Source organism: Phodopus roborovskii, unplaced genomic scaffold (assembly GCF_943737965.1).
Source record: "Phodopus roborovskii unplaced genomic scaffold, PHOROB, whole genome shotgun sequence".
In the NCBI taxonomy this organism is placed as follows: Eukaryota; Metazoa; Chordata; class Mammalia; order Rodentia; family Cricetidae; genus Phodopus; species Phodopus roborovskii.
In genome coordinates this window covers 5,939,299-5,958,537 of record NW_026126460.1, presented here as the reverse complement: position 1 = coordinate 5,958,537, position 19,239 = coordinate 5,939,299, and the positions used below count along the sequence as shown (strand labels likewise).

The window sequence follows — 19,239 nt, the reverse complement described above, 5'->3', positions numbered from 1 at the left end:
GTCACGGGCCACAGCAAGCCAAGCCTTTGTTTGGAGGGCACATTTATACCATGGATTGCTTTACAGAAATCTGAGTGATTCTTGGAACCAAGAATTTGAAGAAACAGTGAAGCTTCATCTCCATGTCTAAATTTTCTATCATCTATGCCAAACATTTGCTCCTCACTTACCTGGGAAGGACCAAATGGGGAACAGACACATAGCAATGACCCCAATAACTCACAGCCATAGAAAGTTGTAGAAATATGTTATCCAGAGGAGATGTGCCTTAGCACCAGGGCCTCCATTTCCCAACTCTATCAGTGTGTGGGGGAAAGCTGAGGGGCACTTGTCATGGTTGAGGGGCACTCGTCATGGATCAGCCCTTAGCTGAGCACCAGGTGTTACTGGAGCTGGCACATAGGAAAGCCCACTGCCCGCAGGACCTGGACAAGCTCAGCCAGTCCCTGTGCTGGGACAGCCAGGCAAGATGGGGGAAAGCAAATCAGAATGCAGCTGACTGGAGTCAGAGCAGCATGGAACCCAGACATGGAGGGCACTGTCCTCCATGGTGCTTTGTGTTCTCGTCACTTTTGAGTAAGGCCAATGAACCATCGATTCTTCACGACACATCTCCTACTTGCAATTCTCCTTCTAAAGTCCTCAGAAGATTCAGTGGTGCAGAGATAAGCCCAACACCTACACTACAGACTGTGTGTGTGTTGTGTGTGGGCATGCACGTGTGCATGTCTGTGACTGTGTGTGTGTGTGTGTGTGTGTGTGTGTGTCGGGGAGGGGGGGGTTCCTAAGAGCAGAGGCACTAACTGGCTGAGCATCCGAATCTCATATTCTTTAATACCCTAACTGTGAGACCATGGAGATGATTGACAACCTGGGAACAAGATAGAAGCTGGGGAAGGTAATGGGAAGAACTGTAGTCCCTTGTCCCATTTCCTCTGTCCCCGGACCAAGGTCTGATGGCACTTAAGGCTTGGTTTTGCTGCTACAGCATGCCTGGTAAATACTGTACTTTCAGTCCTCGGGTCAGCAGGCCTTCAGTTGCCACACAGGTGCACTGTTGTCCCCTTCAGCCACGCCTGTCTCAGCTCCAAAGAGCACAGAAGTATGGCAAGGCTCCAAGGGAACAGAGTTTTGATTTGGAGCTATTAAAGCCTGCCAGCTGCAAATCAGATATCAATCGGCCAGCATTCCCAGCCACTTGGAAAAGATCTCAGGGACTGTGTAAAGGAACTGACCTCTTCTTAGGAAGCACATGAAACGGGGAGCAAGTGCCCCAATAGTCACCAACTGGTAAATGAAAACAACGCAGAGACAACAACATCAGAGTAGCAAAATGCAGGAAGCCAGCCTGTAGCCAGCACCTGGATGCCAGATATCGACAAAACAGATGTTTTCACAGAGAAAGCACTTGGCATTCCACCAGCTGTGGGGGATGCAGTCTGTACTGGAGTTTGGAAAGCCACCAGGCGGGACCAGTGGACTAGCCTTGCTGTGATTTCACAGTCACCTGGCAGCTCCTGTGAGGAGTAATATGGAAGGATGTTCATGCAGTGTTTTGGGAGGGAGGGCTTGGGGGGGTGTCACCAAAAGGTGCCTGTGTCTCCAACTCGAGGACAAGCCCATGAAAGATAAGCACAGTCTAGAAACAACACACTGATGAGGCAAGTTTTCACAGAGGAATGTGCACAAATCCAAGACCAGCGCTGAGTCCGAAAATCAAAACAAACAAACAAACGGGGGTTCGCATCTCATGCACCATTTTTCACGAATTCAGAAGCCAGGTATCCATGCCCCACCAACACTGCATCTGTCTCAAGGAAACACCTGCATTTCTAAGTGTGCACGTGAAAAGCCGGTGGGAAGGGGACAAGTTTGAAATGATAGAAAAGCATATGGGGAGGCACAGAGAAAGGCACACGTGAATCAGAGTGGCTGGCACCTTGGGGAGCTTGTGGGGTGATGAGCACTAATGACAATGAGCACTCAAGTCACTGTGCCTCAGTTGCCTTGAGCTCTGGGTCTAAAGAAAAGAACCGGCTGTGGCCATAATGCCTTCTTCAGGGTTGTGTACATTGCCCCCTTTTTTTGACATCTGTAATTTGTCCTAGAAATATGTAAGATAAAATGAGCTAAAAGCACCCACACTTCAGCTACTATTCATTTAAGAGACTGGAAACTGATGTTCGGGGAGCGTGCATGTGAGTATTTTAGCATTAAAACATTAAACAACATTTCAGGATGAATCAACAAAAGCCACCACCACCCCTCCCCCCCCCCCCACGGACCTCAGTCTTGCAATCCTTACTTTGTCACTTAGCAATTACGCTACTGATGTGCTGGACTCTTTCAGGTCATCCCAGGCTGCTACACCAGGCTTTCTTTCTGTTTTCCTTCCATCTCTCCATCTGTCTGTCTCTCTTTCTCTTTCTCTGCTTCTCAATCTGTGTTTACAAGTTTACAGGGGTCTCAGAAATGACCTTTTCTCGACTATTTGACTGGAAAAATTGCTAAGAATTTTTGCCTTTATTGAAGTTTTGTTTCTTCCATTAAAAATCCCAGCAATACAGCATCACCAAGGTATGAGAAACTAGAACTGTAACAAATTACTAAAATGGTACCATTTTTACCTATTTCTTTTTCTTGTTAATTGTTACATACACGTAAATATAAATTCTGACTGTAAAGCAACTCCAAACTCCCCAAGTGCCTGTTTTTCCCCTGAAGAGCAAGGTTGAAAATATCTTCTGGCCCTGTCCTCTACAGAGAGTGCCAACCCGCTCCACTGTCTACCAGGTATGCTCCTGGGTGATGGGCTAGGCCGAGGGAATTGCTATCATTTGAGAATCCTTTGCTGTTGTTGCCCTCGGTGCCCTGCCTCTCTCCTGGGAAAAGAGCATAAGTGAACTCAGGTGGAGCTCACATCTAGCAAACACAGAAGGGACATAGCTCAGCTGCTCACCCCTGCAGTGTGAAGCAGCCCCGTCAGAATTCACGCCTGTCACCTTACAACAAATACAATGTTCTTTAAAAACAAACAAACAGAAAACTTCACTGATTCCAAGTGAGAGTGAAAAGCAAGCACACTCCACCATTTCATAATTGGATGCCAAAATGGAGATAATGGCCCACATTTAAATCTGCAGCACTGCTAAAGAACGAAGGAGATGAAGCACAGCCAAGAAGAAAAAGTCTGACTTTCACCATCCATGAATGGAAATCTCATTAGTCGTGCTAGAAACTTACCTTTCTTCCATTCACAAAAAAAATCAGCTCATCAGAATCCGAAATAGAAGGCATCTTGTGTCAGTGGAAAACCAACAACACGAAAATGAAACCAATGCCCCACTGGCAAAAGTATCTATCTGTTTATCTCAGATCCAGCAGAGCAGGAGCTTGGGCATCTATTGGTCCCGGAGAAGCCAAAGCCAGTGGCACAGCCCAATACTGGTAATTTATAGTCATGATGACAGCCCTGCCTGCCTGACCCACAGAGGCTTGACAACTCTTGGCAGCATCTGTTTCTCCTGGCATGAGTGAGTCAAGAATTCCTGTGGCTATTTGAAGTGACTGGTTTCTCCGTGTTGGGTTGACTTGGACTAATCTATGAAAAGTGCCTTTTAATCAGACGATTATGATTACACTTAAAAATCTAACCAACCTACAAACCAATACCATGCTATCCACACTAGGGAGACTGGTCCCTTTTCCAGTTTTTCTTGTTTTTCTGCAAAGGGAGATTTTCTCATGAATGTGATGAAAGGCCTCAAGTGCATCTTTAATTTTTTTTATTAATCCATTTTATGTGTATGGTTATTTTGTCTTCATGTGTGTCTGTGTACCACAGGTGTGTCTCATGCACATGGAAGCCAGAGAGGGCATTGGATTCCCTGGAACCATTACAGATTGTTGTGAGCCAAAATGTGGGTGTTGGGACTTGAACCATGCTCCTCTGGAAGAACAGCCAGTGTTGTTAACCAGTGAGCCAACTCTCAATCCCCTCAATGGTGTCTTCACAGCTTGATTATAACAACCTGCAAGTACATCCTCTGTTCTTGATTTTTTTTCTGAGCTTACTTGTCCCTGCTCTCTAAAATCCGAGGGTTTAAGTCAGTGTATTATTTCAAGATTCTCATGTTCAGCAATACCCTAGATACAAATTTATTTGAAATCACTAACATGCACACAGATTTTCTGTGGGCTGGAGGCTGTCCTCATAGGCTTGGATTTTTTGCATCATCTCAGGAGACCATCATCATCATCACCACCACCACCATCATCATCACCACCACCATCATCACCACCACCACCATCATCACCACCACCACCATCATCACCACCATCATCATCACCACCACCACCACCATCATCATCACCACCATCATCATCATCACCACCACCATCACCATCACCACCATTGCTATATAAATGAGAACAGTGAGACATGGAGATTTTAAGTCACTTGCCCAAAGTGCAGGGTTCCTTTTAGTCCACAGCTTTAATTTTTCCCAGGATATAGTAGAAGTCTGGTGGCGGTGGTGGGGGGTTGGAACAAGGAAGAGTTATGCCAGAATCTGAGGGCCCTGGAGCCACTGGGAGAGGTGTCCCGAGGCTTCTAATAGGGAGGGAGGTCATTATGGATTTGAGCAGGGGGTGATGGGATTGCATTTCAGAATGTGCAAGGCTGCTATGGAGAATGAAGAGCTCAGGAGAGAGGGTGAGCCAGAACGACCAATGGCGACAGTGGCACAGTCACGATATTCGGATGTAGATTTAATGAGTGTGGTAGGGGAGCAGATGTCCCACTGGATGGAACGTAGGCATGTGGAGGAGGGCCAGCTGTAGGGCCCAGCAGCTGGCCAGTGAAATTTTTAAGTTCTATCTGTACAGGTTAAGTTTGAGATGCTAACACACACACACACACACACACACACACACACACACACACACACACACACACAGAGAGAGAGAGAGAGAGAGAGAGAGAGAGAGAGAGAGAGAGAGAGATACTGTGAGTGACAGTTGGATATTCAAAGCTGTGTTTTTTTTTTTTTTTTTTTTTTTTTTTTTTTGTCTCAAGCACAGCAGGGCTCTAAGTCTGGGTCCAGATTCCAACCCAATCCAATCTCTTTTCGGGGTCACAGTTGGACCTCACATTTGTACACATCTCTGCCTGCTGCCTCAATGGTTCCCAGCATCTTCTGCTCCATGCTTGTTCAGGGATTTGAAACTTACAAAATGGCTAACCTCAGGAAACGGACAGTAATGTGGTGAATTTGGGGTATGGTGACACAGTTAAGTAGCTTAAGCTTAGTTTTGAGGTGGTGAGGCCTGGAGTGTGTGTTGGCTGAGCAATCACAAAGGACACACCTGCCAAGAGAAAAGATCAAGTATAGTGGCCTCCAAAGAAGACGTGACCTTGGGATGTTAAAGCTGCAGAAGCAGAGTGTAGCTGAGTGTGGAGAGCAGGGTGAGACAGGGGTGCAGGGGTGAGGCGGAGGTGCAGGACTGAGACAAAGCTTTGAACTTTCCATGTGGGATACAACATTGTGTGATTTGAATTCAGCCATCCTTGGTCTGGGGCTAGGGCTCAGTTTGTAGAGTGCTTGCCTAGTGTGCATGAAGTACTGAATTTGGTCTCCAGCACTGCATAAACTGGCTGTAGTGACAGATTCCTGTAATTCTTGAACTCCAGGAGGAGGAGGCAAGAAGATCAGGAGTTCAAGGTCAACCTCTGCTACATGGTGAATTCAAAGTCAGCCTGGGATTCATGAGACCCTGCCTTAAAAAAATGAAGCTGGAGATTTGGCTCAGAGATTAATTGTGCTTGTTACACTTCTAGAAGACGAAAGTTTGGATCCTATACAGGGGGGGGGGGGGCTCACAACCACTTATAACTACTAGAGAGCCCCAGGAGATTTGGTGTCTCCTTCTGGCCTCTGTGGGCATCCACACATACATGACACACATAGAGACAGATTCATACTCATAAATAAAATAAACTTTAAAATGAAAATTCTATTAATCTAATACGTAGAGAAAGAATTATGACTCGTACTATTGAGACGGATCTGAAGCCATTTCTGTGTACTCCAGGCTAGAGGTGACACTAGCTTAGACTTTGGTATGAAGTAGTAGACAGAGATAAGTATGGAGAGAAGAGTACATCTGTTGTATGAAATTTGGGGATATATCCAACTGGACCGGTTGACAGATTAGATAAGAATGGGGTAAAAAGTAGGCGAGAGGACTCAGCGTGAACAGCTGGGAGAGGCAGTACCATCTGCTGAGGTGGGAAGCCGGGAATGGTCTTAGTGGACTCTGAGGTTAAGGGAAAGGGATAGAAAAGTCCTCTCTTGGATCTACGCAGTTTAAATTGCCTGTCTTCGTTCCAAGGGTGTATGTCAGTGGAATACAGGGATGTAGAGGACAACGGAGGCTCTGGACTGAAGATGCCAATTTAATTAATCATCAGGCTATCAATTGTACTAGCACAAACTCCTTGGGGATTTTAACGTACTGAGGAAAAAGCAGTATGTCTTTGTGGCAGAAGAACACTATAGATTGCTAGGTGATATGCTTGTCCCAAAACTGCCTTGCCTACCCTGTGAGGTCAGGAGGGCATGCTACCCTTCCTGCCTTCAAGGGGGGGGGGTCACAACATTCAGCCTCAGGCCAAACAAGCCTTTGATGCCTATGGCAGTGGCATTAGACAAGATTCCCAGAGACAGTGCCTTGGACAGACACCTTCACCGGTGACATCATCATCCTGAGTCCACCATGGAAGTTTTGTTCTGCTGGTTTTCCTTCCAGTTGTGCGGAACTGTGGTTCCACACATGGCAGAATAGGGCATGAGATGGAGAGAGAGAGAGAGAGAGAGAGAGAGAGAGAGAGAGAGAGAGAGAGAGAGAGAGAGAGAGAGAGAGAACACTTGGACCTGCACAGAAACTAGCCTCTATTCAGTATTCAAGCATATGCCTGGCTGGGTGTCTCCCTATGCTGCTCTATTTAATCTTTATGGTAACCTTTGGAATAGGAATAGCATCCTCACTTTATAAAGGATCAGAGACACCCAGAGAACGAGTTATGTGCATTGCCTGCCCACACCTATGACCTCTGAAATTGTTTATAATTTCACATAGCCTGCTTCCTTAACTGCTCAGTGAGACATAATGACTCTGTTTCCTTGGAGTGCTTGGATTATCTACTCATCAAGTTTCCATGGTACATGAAACAGAAACTATTGAAGCCTTTTAACTATCAGGGTGAGTGTCTGAGCTTGGAAACTGATTTGTTGGGTTGGCTCAGATTTGCCACTGATGGAGCACAATTCATGGGAGGACATCACATGACCCCATTGAGACACATTAATATCAAAGCTAGGTGATTTCAGTGCTGGTTTCCAGTAGATAGCATGGCGGTGCTTCCCTGATGACCAGAAATGCCTATGTATAGAACACTAGCTATTCTGGAAGACTGCATGGTGCAGCACCCTCCCTGAGCCCTCTCTGTTCAAGCTTGTAACAACAGTGGTGCCCTGATTACTCCTAGCACCTGCAATCACACCTTGAACCTGGAGGATTTCTTGAGCACCTCTATTGTGGGTAGGGTTGAATCTTGTTGCCTTCCCTGTCCTGGTGGGGGTCACCCTGGTGGGGCCATCCTCCCTGAGCTGAGCATTTAGCAGGTGGTGTTGGGGGTGTTACCGCGGACAATACATTAGATCTCAGTGAGCATTCTTCAAGACATGCAGAGATTGGGAAACACGGTGACATTATTCTGGGCTGTCTCTGGGCTCCATAATCAGGCTGAAATGAACAGCAATCTGTGGGTACATGACTCTGACCTAGGCTAGGATACTTCTTGGGGCTCCAGAGTGATTGTTTGAGGCTGCCTGTCATGTTTTCATGAGAGGATTTCACAAGCAGTTGATCCCCAACTTCCAGAGCCCCATCTTCTATTCCTGGCAGCCTTCTGCATGGCTGACATGATCTTTTAGGGACTGCCATGACTTTTAGGGTCCATGAAAATGTTTCCTGATCTTTTAAAGTCAGCACAAAATTATGACATAGACTTTCTTATATTACATTTGCTTTGTTACCAGTGAAGCCACAAGTCAGAAGTTTTAGTTCTTTTGGTGGTGGGGGGCAGTAGGAGAGCTAGGGATCTACAAAATGAAAAGTGCTGAAAGTCCAAGAGGGTCACATTACAACCCTCCATCTTTTGCCATATTGTCTGCTAAACAGGCCAAGTCCTGCTACTTCATCCACCTGTGAGCCATTTGTAACCGGGACAGGCTTAATTCAATGGGGAAATCTTTGCAGCATTGTTTATCTATAGGCTTAAGCCCAAATCCTCAGCTTTACTTGAAATAAAATTGCTACACTAATTTGTCACCTGCCCAATTCTTTTATTTCCTAATTGTCCTGACTTCACGCACCACTAATTGTTGAGTAGTTTCGGGATCACATCTCCAGATTCTTATTTTGTGAGGTTTGACCCATTCCTTCCCACAAGCACTGGGTGAGTGTGAGTCTTGACTCCATTTGTCCAAGTGAGATTGAAATGGGGTAGATTTAAGTTCTGCTGCTTGAGTTGTTGAACTTTGGCATGGGTGTCATCGCACATGTGGGTCACCCAGAAAATGAGCCTTTCAGGACCTGATAAGGTAAAGGGATCTTTGCTTTTGGTTGTACTTGCCATGATCTTGACTATAATGACTGGGTGGACAGATAACCGTGATGGACATCTATAGTCCTTACTAGTCCTTTACACTCAATCCCAACACAATTTGTTGCCTAATCCCAACTGTGATTTACTTTAGGGGTCTGGCTCTGTCCCTTTGTAAGCTGACTCTCCTTCCTAAACATGACACCCTAACCATGACCCTCACACAGACTTCTCAGTGCCTCCAGCACACCTGTGTCCCCTGCCAATGTACCCCGAGCATGCTGGTTCCTACACCATCTGCATTGGTTCTTATCTAGCCAGGGCCTTCCCATCCTGCATCACTCATTACCATCTCAAAGATTCACCTCTCTGACCTCCAGATCTCAAAGTCCCCTGTCATCATCTTCATTGACCGCCCCCCCTCCATTTTTCCTTCTTAGCAGTTGACAAAGCTTACAGTGATGGATTATTTAGACAATGTCCGTCTCTCCTTCAAATGATAAATACTTCAGGAGCAGGGTCTCTATCTACATGGTTTCTCACACATCTCCAGTGACCAAAGTAATCCCTCACGTATGGCAGTCTAAATGTCCCACTTACAATTTTATAAACTGCTATCTTTAGGAATGAATGTTTGAATCCATTCTAAAATGAGATATTTATGGTAAAGATTTTAGGATTTTAGCTCACGATTTCCTCTTCTTCCTTCCTGGAACCTCTTCGAGAAAAATCAATGTTGACTCAAGTCTCTGCTGTGAGTTCATTTTCTTCAGTGTTCCTACTCTATTGCAGGCACCTCAGCTTTCACTTATAATCTCTCTGGCGGAAGAGTTTTGACAAGTGAGATTCCTACTCATTGGTTTCTACTGAAGTTTTGGTTTCTAGTTCGCTTTATACATTTCTGGATGACTGCTTTAATTTTGAACCGGGGTGGGGTGTGTGTGTGTGTGTGTGTGTGTGTGTGTGTGTGTGTGTGTGTGAGAGAGAGAGAGAGAGAGAGAGAGAGAGATAATTGGCCGAGTCAACACAAGTATGTGTGCTCTGTGCAGGTCTGTACACTCCATGACTGTGCAATGCTGAGGATGCCCATAATAGCAGAGTTTTTTTTTTTTTCCACCATGTGCTTGTGCACCAGGCACTGTTTAGGCATTTACTCATTTAATTCTCAAAAATTCAAGGTATTATCTTCCTATACAGTTCAGGCAAACCTGATGACTCTTCATGGTTCTCAACACCACAATGGCCATCATGGGAACTCAATGTGAGGGAATCAGACTGCTAGTGATTTTCCTATGTTGAAATCTATTCCTCCAGTTTAAGGGAAGATATAGAGGTAATTACATTTATGCAAGAGCTGAAGAGTCAAGGAGCGGCACAGAAAAAGAGAGTCAGGCTTAAGTCTAACGCTTAAACCAGCAGAACAGACAGAATGAGGCATCTTAGTCATCACAATCAAGGCGCAGCTGGTTCTTCGAGGCTCCTGCATCTTTCTGCTGCTCAGGGCTCTTTCCCCTGGGTATCTGCTGTAGATCTTGTGCAGTGTCGGGCCAACAGCCTATGACGTAGTCCTCTGCTCTGTACAGTCACTGGGGCCCTTTGCTGCCTTCCATTCAAGCCTCACTTTCATCATTTTCCTTTACCCTAGTTTGTTTTTTAATTTCATTTTCCCTTTTAAATAATTATTTGTTATTACAATGCAACCACAGTAGAAAGTAATATAAAACAAACAATCAAATACAAGATACATAATCATAGATACAGTTTAGAACAAAATTTCTATATATTTGGGCTCAAAGAACTACTTAGAAAATAATAAAGCTAAAATATTGACTAACAAGGCCAATATTGCACATCTAAGTATATAAATACCTAATAATTCTGATTAAGAAGTGAGCAAGTTCAAATGAAAGTAGGAGTAAGAACCATTATGTCCATCTTCATTCCCAGAGTATTATACCCTAGGTATTACCAAATTGGCAATGGATAAACACACTGTCATGGGAAGAATTGTTCAGTGCCTTATATAGATAACAGGAGAGTCAATATGATGATTACAAATCATGAAGACATTTTTGCAAGGACCCAAGTTCACGTTCCAGGATCTGCTTTGGGGAGTTCACATCAATTTGTAACTCCAGCTCCAGAGGGATTTGATACCTCAGGCATCTGTGGCCGCCTGTACTCACATGCACATATTCCCCATCATACACACACACACACACACACACACACACACACACACACACACACACACACACAATTAAAAGTAAAATAAATCTTTAAGGATAATGAAGGCATGCGTATGCAGGACTGAATGCAAGATGCATAAGTGAAGGCATGTATATGCAGGTTTCCCTTGCCTTCCGACTGCCAGGGTATCTTTCTATTAGAGCTGTACCACTTACACTCACCTCCTAATAGTGCCACATCCTATGGGCCTATGGGGGGGGGCATTTCATTCAAACTACCACATCTGAGGTCCTGAGTAAGGCCCTTCCTGGAACCTGCTGTCCGAGTCGTTTCTGCCTAAGAGCTCTTCTGTTGTCAAATGTAGAAGCTTTTGTCCCTGGAACTCTTCTTGGTAATCAGCTGGGTGGTATTTACTTCTGCAATATTTATCTAGTGTGCTGTGAATGCAAGTGAAACACAAGGTACAATTCCTCCTTTTAAGAAATAGGCAACTGTAATTAATGGTTCAATACGAATCACGGAGGCAAACATTCAGGGTGCGGCAAGACTGGACGGGAGCGGAAGATGTGAAATGTGTTTCACCTGGGAAGTGATGTCGTCCTGTTGTTATGGCTATGTGGTTTTTATTGCTGTTTCTAACAGGAAGTTCTTGAACTGCCTGCCACCCTTCTGTCTTTTCACTTGACCTTTACACAGGCTTCCCGTGTGTTGGAGGTGGTGTATGGAGGAAGGAGAGGCATCCCAAAATGGAGAGGAGGAATGAGTGGGGCTCAGCTAGGACTTACTGGCTTGGCTTCAAGGCAATGCTGTGTGTAAAACCAGCCCATTGAAAGTCACAGCCACTAAAACTCTTGTAAGGAAAAAACCTGTGTATTATTCACATGCTAGCACATTCCAGCCTGGACAACTTTTAAATATGCTCTGAATATCAAAATGTTAAGTGCTTATGCCGTCTGAACCTAACTTATGGGCACATTGATTGTGTTTATTTGGCTACTTTCACCCAGCACAGATTTGTTTTGGGGAAGCCAGATACCATCACTGCTGTGACATCCTAAAGCTGCTTCCCCAGTTTCCTCAAATTGCCCTTCTATGGATCATCTTAGGGGCAACCCTGCCATTTTAGCATCTCAGGGAATCTTTGATAACTGAGAACCTTAGGGGGAAAAATCAAATGACTTTCCAACAAATGTGTGCATTAAAATAAGCAACCAAACACTCATTTTCATCGTCATCACAGACTGTCAATTCCTAAACTGCGCATTTAATCCAGAATGTCAAGTAAGACCAAGTCCTTTCACACACAGCATCTTGAGTCAGGAACTTCACAAACTGTAGGGAAGCAGCCACAGAATCCTGTTCGGTTTTTCTAGTGTTGTTTTTCAGGGCCATGTGGCCTAGACTAGACATTCATTTTCTCTGTACCACTCAGCAAAGAAATTCTTCACATGGTGGGAAGTGCTGTTTATCATTTATTATATTAAATTAAAGGCCATCTTGGCTAAAGATTTACAAATATTGCTTAGTGCACATGATTGAAGATTACAAGTTATTTTATAAATATGAAAATTTAAAAATTGCCCCCAATTTTGTATGTATTCTAGATGTTTATATTAGTGACCCATCGAAGCTTTAAATCCATCTGAATATCTGCTTTTGTGCTTGAACCCCAAACATTAGGCAACTGGGAGGGGCCATGGCTTATGCATTTAGAATCCACGTGTGGAACCTAGAAAGAAAAAGAAGAAAAAAAAAAAAAAAAAAAAAAAAGGAAAGGAAAAAGAATACAATTTAAAAACAAAAGAACACACACACACTTAAAACTTAACCTATTTACTCATCACAAATTATTTGCCTAACTTGTATAAGCATATGTCTTCTCTTTCTCAAGTAATTTCGGACAAAAAAAAAAAAAATCTAGTCTTCTGACATAAGAAAGCAGAGACAAAATGTACACAATACTGGCTCTGCTGGAAAGAATTGAAGGTGTGTTTTTAAATACATCCACAAACACAGGCATCCACATGGTCAGGTAGGGGCTGAGGGATCCTGGGAGAAGCTGGTGGCTGGGTTTGCTTTGATATGTTAAATAAACACCTCAGCTGTTTGTCCCAGGTTTGAAACTTAACACTTAGATCATCACGTGTTTTCTTAAACAATCTTTTATCCAAACAAAAGAAATTTTACAGATGGGTAAACATTAAATTCAGTCAAGTCAAAATTGACCAGAGAAGTAAATTCATATTTATTTCACGAAACAGAATTTATTGTGATTTCCTTAAATGCTTGTTGGTTCACAATGAATCAAAAACAGAAGCTGACTTTGTTGTGACATAATTAATTTAAAAGCCATTTTATTTCTTTAGATGTTTTCTTTGTATGTCACGCAAAGGAGTAAGACAGAGAGAGCGAGAACTGGCCACTGCAGAGGCTGGGGTTGGTAGTCAACAGAGAGGTAGGTGAGAAGTGAGAAGATGATGGAGGAGGCAGGATGGATGGAGATGTCAGACAGACGATGGGTAAAAGATGGGAATGAAAGATGATAGTGACCTTCTCTCTCTTTCTCTCTCCCTCCCTGTCTCTCTCTCACTTCCCCCTCTCTCATGCATGCTCGAGTGTCCACCCACTCATCCACACACACACACACACACACATACACACAAGCGCGTGCCAGAGAGCTGACTTTTCTCTGTGTGCTGTTAGGGACTGGGACAATGGTAGAAATTTGTTGTCTACTCCACACCACTTGTTCTTGACACCTTCAAGGCAGGGGGTTGAGTTCTAGTTTTGCAAATTCATGTTCTGCTGCTTTGGAAAGTAAGCAGGAGGTAATCAGAAAGGCTGTTTTTCAGGGCCTTAAAACACACAGATCTTCTTCAGGGCCCATTCAGTGTCTGGGGCTAAGTTAACTTCAGCAATGCAGCCAGGCACCTTTGTTAACCAGCAGCACCTGGGCCTCTCCTGAGGCAACCTCCCTGACTGCTCCTAGGATCAGCCTTTTTTCCCTGTAAACCCACACTCTGAAAGCAGCACAACCCTTTCACAGTAGCTGTGAAATCCACTGTGCTGGGAGGCCGGCTGCTGGTGAGACAGTCCTCAGCAAATGCTGGCAGGGCTTTGACTCTGCTCTGTTTTGAAGATAATGACATAGTTTCATTGCTGCGGTTGGAAAAGCGGTCTTTGCAACGGTGGACTCTTACCTGTGCAGAGCAGGCTGCATACAGACACACGTTGCTGCAAAGCCAACCCTGTACCTGTTTGTATTTGTGTTATGTTAAAACACAGATTCCTAGGGTTGTCCCCCCCAAGCCCCCAGTTTGCCACAGGTGGGTGAAAAACCAAGTTACAAAAATCTGTGTGGAGTAGAACACTAGTATGTCCCTTTTGGGAGCTGAGTGTACAGGTTGTTAAATGGGAGCACTTAGGATAAACCTGAGCCTTGCATGTCAGGGGAGCTAGGGTTCACCAGTCTCACAAGGGCAGATTTACTGGCTGGAGGCAGAACTTGGGCCCAAGAGCACATGGATCAAAACCACTAGCTGCTCCAGCCAGGGCCCAGTTAGCTGCAGTCCACCAGACTCATAATGCTCTTCCAGGAGGGCAGTGTGAATTTCTGCACGTCTTTTCTCCCAGCTCAACAAGATGTCCTTGAGGCCCACCCACCCATCCTCCTTCCCTTGTTTTCCTGTTCCCATCTTTTCTCCCTCTTCCTCTCCTCCCATCTCCTCCTCTCCCCTCCCCTCCTCTCCTTTTCTCCTTCCTCTGATAAGGGCTTGTCATGTAGCCCAGGATGACCTGGACCTCCTTATGTGGTTTAAGTTGGTCTCTAACTCATGGCCATCCCCTTGCCTCAGTCTCCTGAGTGTTGCGTACAGCCATTTCTTGTGACTCTCCCTGTCCACAAAGGCCTCCAGCCCTGTCCTTGTTGTAATAGTGTCTGTGGAAGCGAGTATGGGGCAGAGAAGGAAAGAGCCAGGAGAGAGAACTTTCCATCTCCACTCAGCTCTGGGCACTGCTGGATTTGGGGGACACGGCAGCAGTCTCTTGGCACCTGGGACACCTCCACCCATGAGGGTGGTGTGGTTTTCAGGCCGCAGTTTGTGTGTTCAAAGTTGTGGTTAGGTGTGCTCATGCCCAGGGTGCACAAGGCCGGGGCCTCTGTGTCACAGCACGGAGCCTGCTATTTCCCAGTCCTCCCTCAGGTCTGCCTGCCCGTCTCTCGGCCCTCCAGGAAGCCCACCTTTGTAAGTTTCCTCTTCCCTTTCTCTTCTCCATTTTCTTTCTTTCCTCATTACGATTTTACCCACGGGCGAATTTTAGCTACTTTCACGATTCTAATTACTTGTTTGCACTAATGACTCACAAATCTGTCTGGAATTCTGCCCTGTCGTCAATTCCATGTTAATTGCTTGTTGGCAGAATCCTTTGGCTGGCTGACTACCTGGCTGCAAATCTAAAAGCAAATTTGCCACTCTCTTTTGAAAGATCTCCCAGCTGCCTAATGCTGTGAGAGGCAGTATAGCCCTCCCACTCATCAGAGTACATACAACTCTGGACTTGCCTGGATCCTCAGCTGCCTGTACTCCACTGATTTTTTTCCTGCTCATGTCTTTGGCACCTCTTGGCTGCCATGGTAACTCCCAACTGTTTTTTTCTCAGGCTAATTCATGTTATAGCATCTATTAGGTTACTTACTTGAGTAATATCATTTCCATGATCACATTACCTTCAAAGGCCCACCTGCTCTATAGGTAGCACTAAATTATATTTATGACCATCCGTGTTGGAGTTCAGGCTTGTGTCCTAGTTTATTATGGAGATTTCCCTCTGTGCATGCTCCCCTCCAGGAAACACATAATATTTGTGTTCTAAGACATATCTGATGCTTTTCTCCCCTGACCTGTATTTGCTTAATTTTCCCTCTACCTGGAATTCCTTTCTCTTTTGTCCACATGTGTAGATCTCACCCATTAGCTGTATGTTTTCTCTGTCACCTCCCATAGGACTGTACTTGCCATGTCTAGTCTGGTACTTTCTTTTTGCATCATTTACATTTTAACCATATATCATTACATTCTAAGTCCCATGAACTGGAGGTTTTGTCAAAGCCTGGTCACAATTTTAAAAGTACTTAGAAGAATTTGTAAAAATGTGAATGTACATTTCACTTTGCTCTGCTCTTTCTTTTATCTTTACTCTTGGAGAGGAATGAGTCTTAGTTTAAATATACATACACAATACAGTTATCTGAACACACACATACATACACACACACACACACACACACACACACACACCATAATCCAGTTGTGATTGGCTTGGTGAACCTTTAGTCGAGACTATTAAAACATCTTTCACATGCATTTTAGAATCTATTTTCATCAGCTCAGGTTTGTACAAGTATGGTACAAGTATAGAAAAGTTTCAACTGACACCATATTGAGAAAATGGGCCAGTGTTTATATAGTATCCTTGCCAAACCCACACACCTGTCCCTGCTTGCTACTGTGACTCAGTTAAAAAAGAAATCTTCCTTGAATCAGGTCTCTGTTATGTTGTGGAGGTTGAGAAAATCAGAACACATAAGGCTCGAAACTAGAGCCTATTTGGGGGCATAATAAGATTATCAGTGTAATGGTCCTCGCGCCATTTGTTTAGGTGTGTTGGGTGTTTTCTCTCTTCTAAAGACATAGTGAGTGGCTCAGCAGGGATTGGAACACAATTGTCTAATTTCAAAGCCAGAGACCCCAAACTTCTCTAGTTGGTCATTTTATAAAGTTCAATGACAAAGCAAGAGAAACCACATATGCCACCTGCTCTAAAGGAGTCTGCCATCTGCTTGGGGACAAAGGACTAGAAAACACCATGGATGAGTAAACAGCTCATGGTTTGGTGCATCACCTGACAGCGTAGTTTCCAGAGGTGGAGGTTTGTGTAGTAATCTACTGTTTCCATGCCTGCCTCTTCTAGACTCTGGACTCTTGGTGGCATAAGCACACATTGTTTACTGTGGCTCTGTCTCGGCCCAGCACAGTGCCTTGCTGCATGCAGTGTGTATGCGAACTGTAGCTGCTGAACTTGGCCAAATGGAAGGGATCAGCGAGGAAGAACGTTGAGGGGTGCATAAAGTTTTAGGGCTCCTCTTCCTGTTTCTATTTCCCTCTCCTTCACTTTTGGACCTTGTGAAAGTTTTTTTTTTAATTGCAATTAAAAGTTTCAGGGTGCTCCATCCCTGGATCCCTGCACCACACTTGCCAACATCTCTGTCTTGTTTTTTTACTCCTAAAGTCAAGATGCAAAAGGGATTGTACAGGATTACACACAGAAGCAGCTGTAGTCACATAGAAAGCCACAAGTGGAAGCCACACATGATCTTAAAATTTCAAGTACTGGGCCAAGTATTGTAGCGCACACCTACAGCTAGCGTAGCGGGCAGTACCTGACTTAGAAAGTGATACTGAGCATCCTTCCTCCTGTCTAAGAGGTGGAGTGGGTGGACTGTGGCTGGAGATCACAGCACAGTTGAAAGGGCAATCGTGTACTGTAGTTCTTTTGGGACCATTTTTTTAACCCTTTAAAATCCGCATTCCCTTATATAAAAATCCCATAACTTCCTACTTGAAAATTCCCAAAGCAACTTCCATTTTCCATGAGGAGGCATCCTGCTTGTGGGGTTTGTGAATTTGAACTGGCTTTTGAACTGGCATTTGTCCTCTGTCCCTGCACTAAGAGTCATGGAAGGAGTGGCAGACATTCACAGACAAGATGGAGGGGGTCCCATACCAGGTCTGTAAACTGATCCTCACAGGCCATTCATATCAGCTCCGCCGTGACAGGGCTGTTCATCGCCCACTGGGGGCAAGCCTTTCTCCTTTCCAGCTGCAGCCATAGGGAAGAACGCCGAACAGTCCAGAAATATTCCAGCCTCACCGAGGCCCTGGGGTGGAGAAGACAAAATGAGAAGACTTTTAGAAGCCTGGCCTTCAACAATTATCCCGTGGAGGGGGCACCAGGGGGACAGGTGCCGGGGGGGGGGGCTGGGGTGGGGTGGGGTGGGCACTGACAGAGCTTGCTTGGGTTGACTCAGTGCTTCTGAAGGGACAGCCTCCTTTTGGTGCTTTGTGTCAACAATGTCACTGGTAGGTGCCTAGGCCCTCTGACAGATTCTGGGCAGTTTGCTTAGCTATGTTGGGTGCCTGGGACATGCCTGGGTACAGCTACTGCTTGTCCCATAAATCTAGGAAGGACTCAGCTTGTATTTTTTTGGTTGCTTCTTGTCTCTTCCAGACAATAGCCTACTAGGGATCATTCATTTCTCAAGATGATGACCTTTCCAACCACCCTTCGGATCCATTCCAGAACAGCCTGATTCTGCTACAGGGCCAGTTTCTATTTGTTTAGGAAGCTTGTTGGGACGCAAAGGAACTCCATTCTGGTGGAAGATAGGCTCAGGTGGTAATCCCAATGCAGGTTATACTTGCCAAATGGTGAGAGCTTGGCTAAGGCCTGGCATGCCCATGCCCAAGGGTACCATGTGGTTGCAGCTGAAGCCACCCACTGTGCCAACTGGGCTTTTAAGGGATGAGGAAGGTATAGAAACACCTTGTTAGTGGCTGACACTCTTAGTAGGGCCAAGGATTTATCCCATGCCAAGGATTTATTTTTCTTATTCTGAGTTACATCAACAATAGGGGTTCAAGCACTTTCCCAAGGTTCAGAGAAAACTACAACAAGCAAAGGTTTTTCAAGGTATACCAGTAGATTATTATGTATCCCATGGGGATGGCATCTGCCATTGAGAGTCTCAGAGTGCTGGTGGTAGTGGTGCACACCTTTAATCCCAGAACTCTGGTGGAAGAGGCAGGTGGATCTGAGTTTGAGGTCAGCTTGGTCTACAGGGTAAGTTCTAGGACAGTCAGGACTATGTAGGGAAACCCTGGTCTTGCAAAACCAAAACCAAATAAAACAAAAAAAGAGTCTCTGAGTTAGAGGTCTCCTGGGATAAAACCCTCACCACCTTGGTAATAACACACTCATATACCTTGTCCTGCTCAGAAACCATTGTCTCATGGCTGTAGGGTAGTCGTCTATCTGCCTGGACAGGCTGACTCTTGCACCTGCCTGTCAAACCAGAGGCTAACTGAACTCTGAGGGATGTAGGCAGCCTTTCTCTGATGTGTCTGATACACTCTAGGAGCTAGAGTAACTCTGATGAGGGACCAGAGTTGTATGGCCTACTCTGATTGAATGTATGTCCAAGTAGGAGAAAGACACCTGGCGAAGAGAATGGACACATCAAATGAAAAGCGCTGTGAGACAGGACAGTCATCGTCATTTGCCTGAACTGAGAATGCAGAGGCAGTTTTTCCTGAGGAAGATAC

At 45.0% G+C, this 19,239-nt stretch overlaps 1 protein-coding gene and 1 pseudogene across 1 annotated transcript in view; both read right to left on the bottom strand.

The window, feature by feature from the left end:
* LOC127226328 (aldehyde oxidase 4-like) overlaps positions 1 to 3,369 on the bottom strand; it is a 47,602-nt gene extending 44,233 nt beyond the window's left edge. Inside the window, 1 exon segment of the mRNA XM_051190252.1 lies at positions 3,244 to 3,369. Within this exon segment, the coding sequence (XP_051046209.1) occupies positions 3,244 to 3,297 (54 nt within the window). The 5' untranslated portion in view covers positions 3,298 to 3,369.
* A 9,079-nt stretch (positions 3,370 to 12,448) lies between these two features.
* Positions 12,449 to 19,239, bottom strand: part of LOC127226529 (aldehyde oxidase 3-like) — an 84,028-nt pseudogene continuing 77,237 nt past the window's right edge.